At 40.2% G+C, this 2,453-nt stretch overlaps 1 protein-coding gene across 1 annotated transcript; it reads left to right on the forward strand.

The window, feature by feature from the left end:
- Window positions 1-476: 476 nt before the first annotated feature.
- Window positions 477-2,099, forward strand: LOC128071030 (zinc finger protein 280B-like; the record flags this gene model as incomplete). The annotated part of the gene is made up of 1 exon (XM_052664023.1): window positions 477-2,099. A coding segment is annotated over exon 1 (1,623 nt), but the record flags the coding sequence as incomplete, so codon positions are not given.
- Between the last annotated feature and the right edge of the window lie 354 nt (window positions 2,100-2,453).

Genomic DNA, 2,453 nt, shown 5'->3' on the forward strand with positions numbered 1-2,453 from the left:
ATTTGCCCAAGAAGATGCAACTGGTGTGTGGTTAACTTAGAATTCCAACTTAATCTTCTTTGACTCCAAAGTCCATGTTTCTGAACGCTGTACAACAGTGCTTTTGTAAAAATACTCGTCCTTTACATGTGATTTCACCTAATGATCAGTCGTGGTGGGTTTTTGGTTTTTTTTTTTTCTTTATTTTTTTAAATAGAAGAGGTTAAAGTGAACGTGGGACAAAGCTTATGATTCTAGAGCCATGTAGACTTGTAGTCATAGGTTTTTCAGCTGTCACTGAGTCTCGTTGACACTCGGTGTCTTTGTCTGTAAGATAAGGATGTTTAAAACTACTCTAGAGTTTTGGAGATAATCAAATAGCCCATTTTTCTGTACTTAACTAATATGTAGTATGTTTATACTTAGGTGGCAGTTTGTATAAAGGAAGCCCTGGGACTTGTGGCCGCACCCTCTAAGAATAAAAAAGTACTCAAAATATGGAACTACCATGTATGTTACGTGAAGAAGAACAAGAGCCAGAAGTACGGAAAAGGGAGGGAGAAGCCAAACAAGCAGATGATGATGATGATGATGAAGTGATCTTGGTCGGAGTGGAACATGTAAATGAAGATGCTGACGTGATCTTTGTTGGGATGAGCTCAGCTTCAAAACCAGTCGTTTCAAACATACTGAACAGAGATACCCCAGGTTCTTGTTCAAGGAGAAAAAGGTATGGTCACTTCAGGAAAGGTAACGCTGACAAACTACAGCCTGCTAGTCATGTGACTGCTACATCAGAAGCAAAGGCTGTCTTGCCAGTTTCTGACTCTGAATCAAGATCAACAGATAGTCCTATTATTATTGAACCTCCGTCTCAAGCTGATTGTAAAAATATTTCACCACAAAGAGTGCCGAATTGCTTTTCAAAGGAGTCATGTTCTTCTTTGATTACCTTCACAAGTTCATTGCAGCATCCAGCAGAAAGAGCGGTTTCTGCAGGAGATATGAATAAAAGTCCTCATGTCTCAAAGGTACTTTCCACTTGTGAAACAAATAGCAGAAATCCCAAAAGGCCTAAGCTCAGTGATGGCATTATAGGGGAACATTCTTTAGGTTTTTCCCCTTCAGGTATTTTTCATACAGTGACCACTCAGCAAAGCACACCGGACCGTGTCCATACCTCACTAAGCCATGTTCAGAATGGAGAACCTTGTCCAACACCTTTTCCAAAGGACAGTGTTCATTGCAAGCCTGTAAGACCTTTAGGGGAAAATGGACTGACAAAAACTGATTTTCCAAGTTTAGCAAGTCCAGACAAAATTGGTGATCCCACAGAAGGAAAGCTGATTGTGTTACTTGGTGACTTCTACTATGGAGAGCATATAGGAGTTGGGCAGCCAGAACCGAAGACCCACACAGCGTTTAAATGCCTCAGCTGCTTGAAAGTTCTAAAAAATGTCAAGTTTATGAATCACATGAAGCACCATTTGGAACTTGAGAGGCAGAGAGGTGACAGCTGGAAAACCCACACCACCTGCCGGCACTGCCTCCGCCAGTTTCCTACTCCCTTCCAGATGCAGTGTCACATTGAAAGTGTCCACACTCCCCAGGAGCCCTCCGCAGTCTGTCGCATCTGTGAGTTGTCCTTTGAGACAGATCAGGTTCTCTTAGAGCACATGAAAGACAATCATAAGCCTGGTGAAATGCCCTATGTATGCCAGGTTTGCAGTTACAGATCATCATTTTTTGCAGATGTGGATGCACATTTCAGAGCATACCATGGTGACACTCAGAATTTACTTTGCCTGTTTTGTCTCAAAATTTTTAAAACTGCAACAGCCTACGGACGTCATCATAGAGGGCACTGGGAAAAGTGTTTTCGCCAGTGTTCCAAATGTCGGCTACAGTTTTTAACTTCCAAAGAGGAAAGGGAGCACAAGACCCAGTGTCATCAAATGTTTAAGAAGCCTAAGCAGCTAGAAGGATTGTCTCCTGAAACAAAAATTGTTATTCAGGTATCACTGGAACCCCTTCAACCAGGATTGGTGGAAGTAGCATCCATTACTGTGAACACATCTGATTTTGAATCATCACCCCCCAAATCTAAAAGTAGGAGGTCAAAAAAAGAAGAAAAAAGTTAATTCTGCTTTCAGTAAGTCTGAAGCAAGTATTTCAGTCAAAGTTAAAAACCCCATTAAAACCAAAAAGATCAAATTATAGCATTATTCAATAATATCAAATATAGGGAAACCGATGGGTAATTTATGTGATTTTGTTTTAAATACAGGAAGTACAATTTCGTTTGATCTGCGTATTGAGATGTTATTTAAAAATCTATTATCTGTTTTTCATATAATTGTCTTAACATGTAAAAAGATTGTGTGCACGTGTGTGTGAGAGAGAGAGAATGAGAGAAGTGGAGAAAGGAAAAGTAAGAACCTATTTCGGTAGCTGATGTTACTTGTAAGTTCGAA

The sequence above is a fragment of the Budorcas taxicolor genome, chromosome Y (genome assembly GCF_023091745.1).
Source record: "Budorcas taxicolor isolate Tak-1 chromosome Y, Takin1.1, whole genome shotgun sequence".
In the NCBI taxonomy this organism is placed as follows: Eukaryota; Metazoa; Chordata; class Mammalia; order Artiodactyla; family Bovidae; genus Budorcas; species Budorcas taxicolor.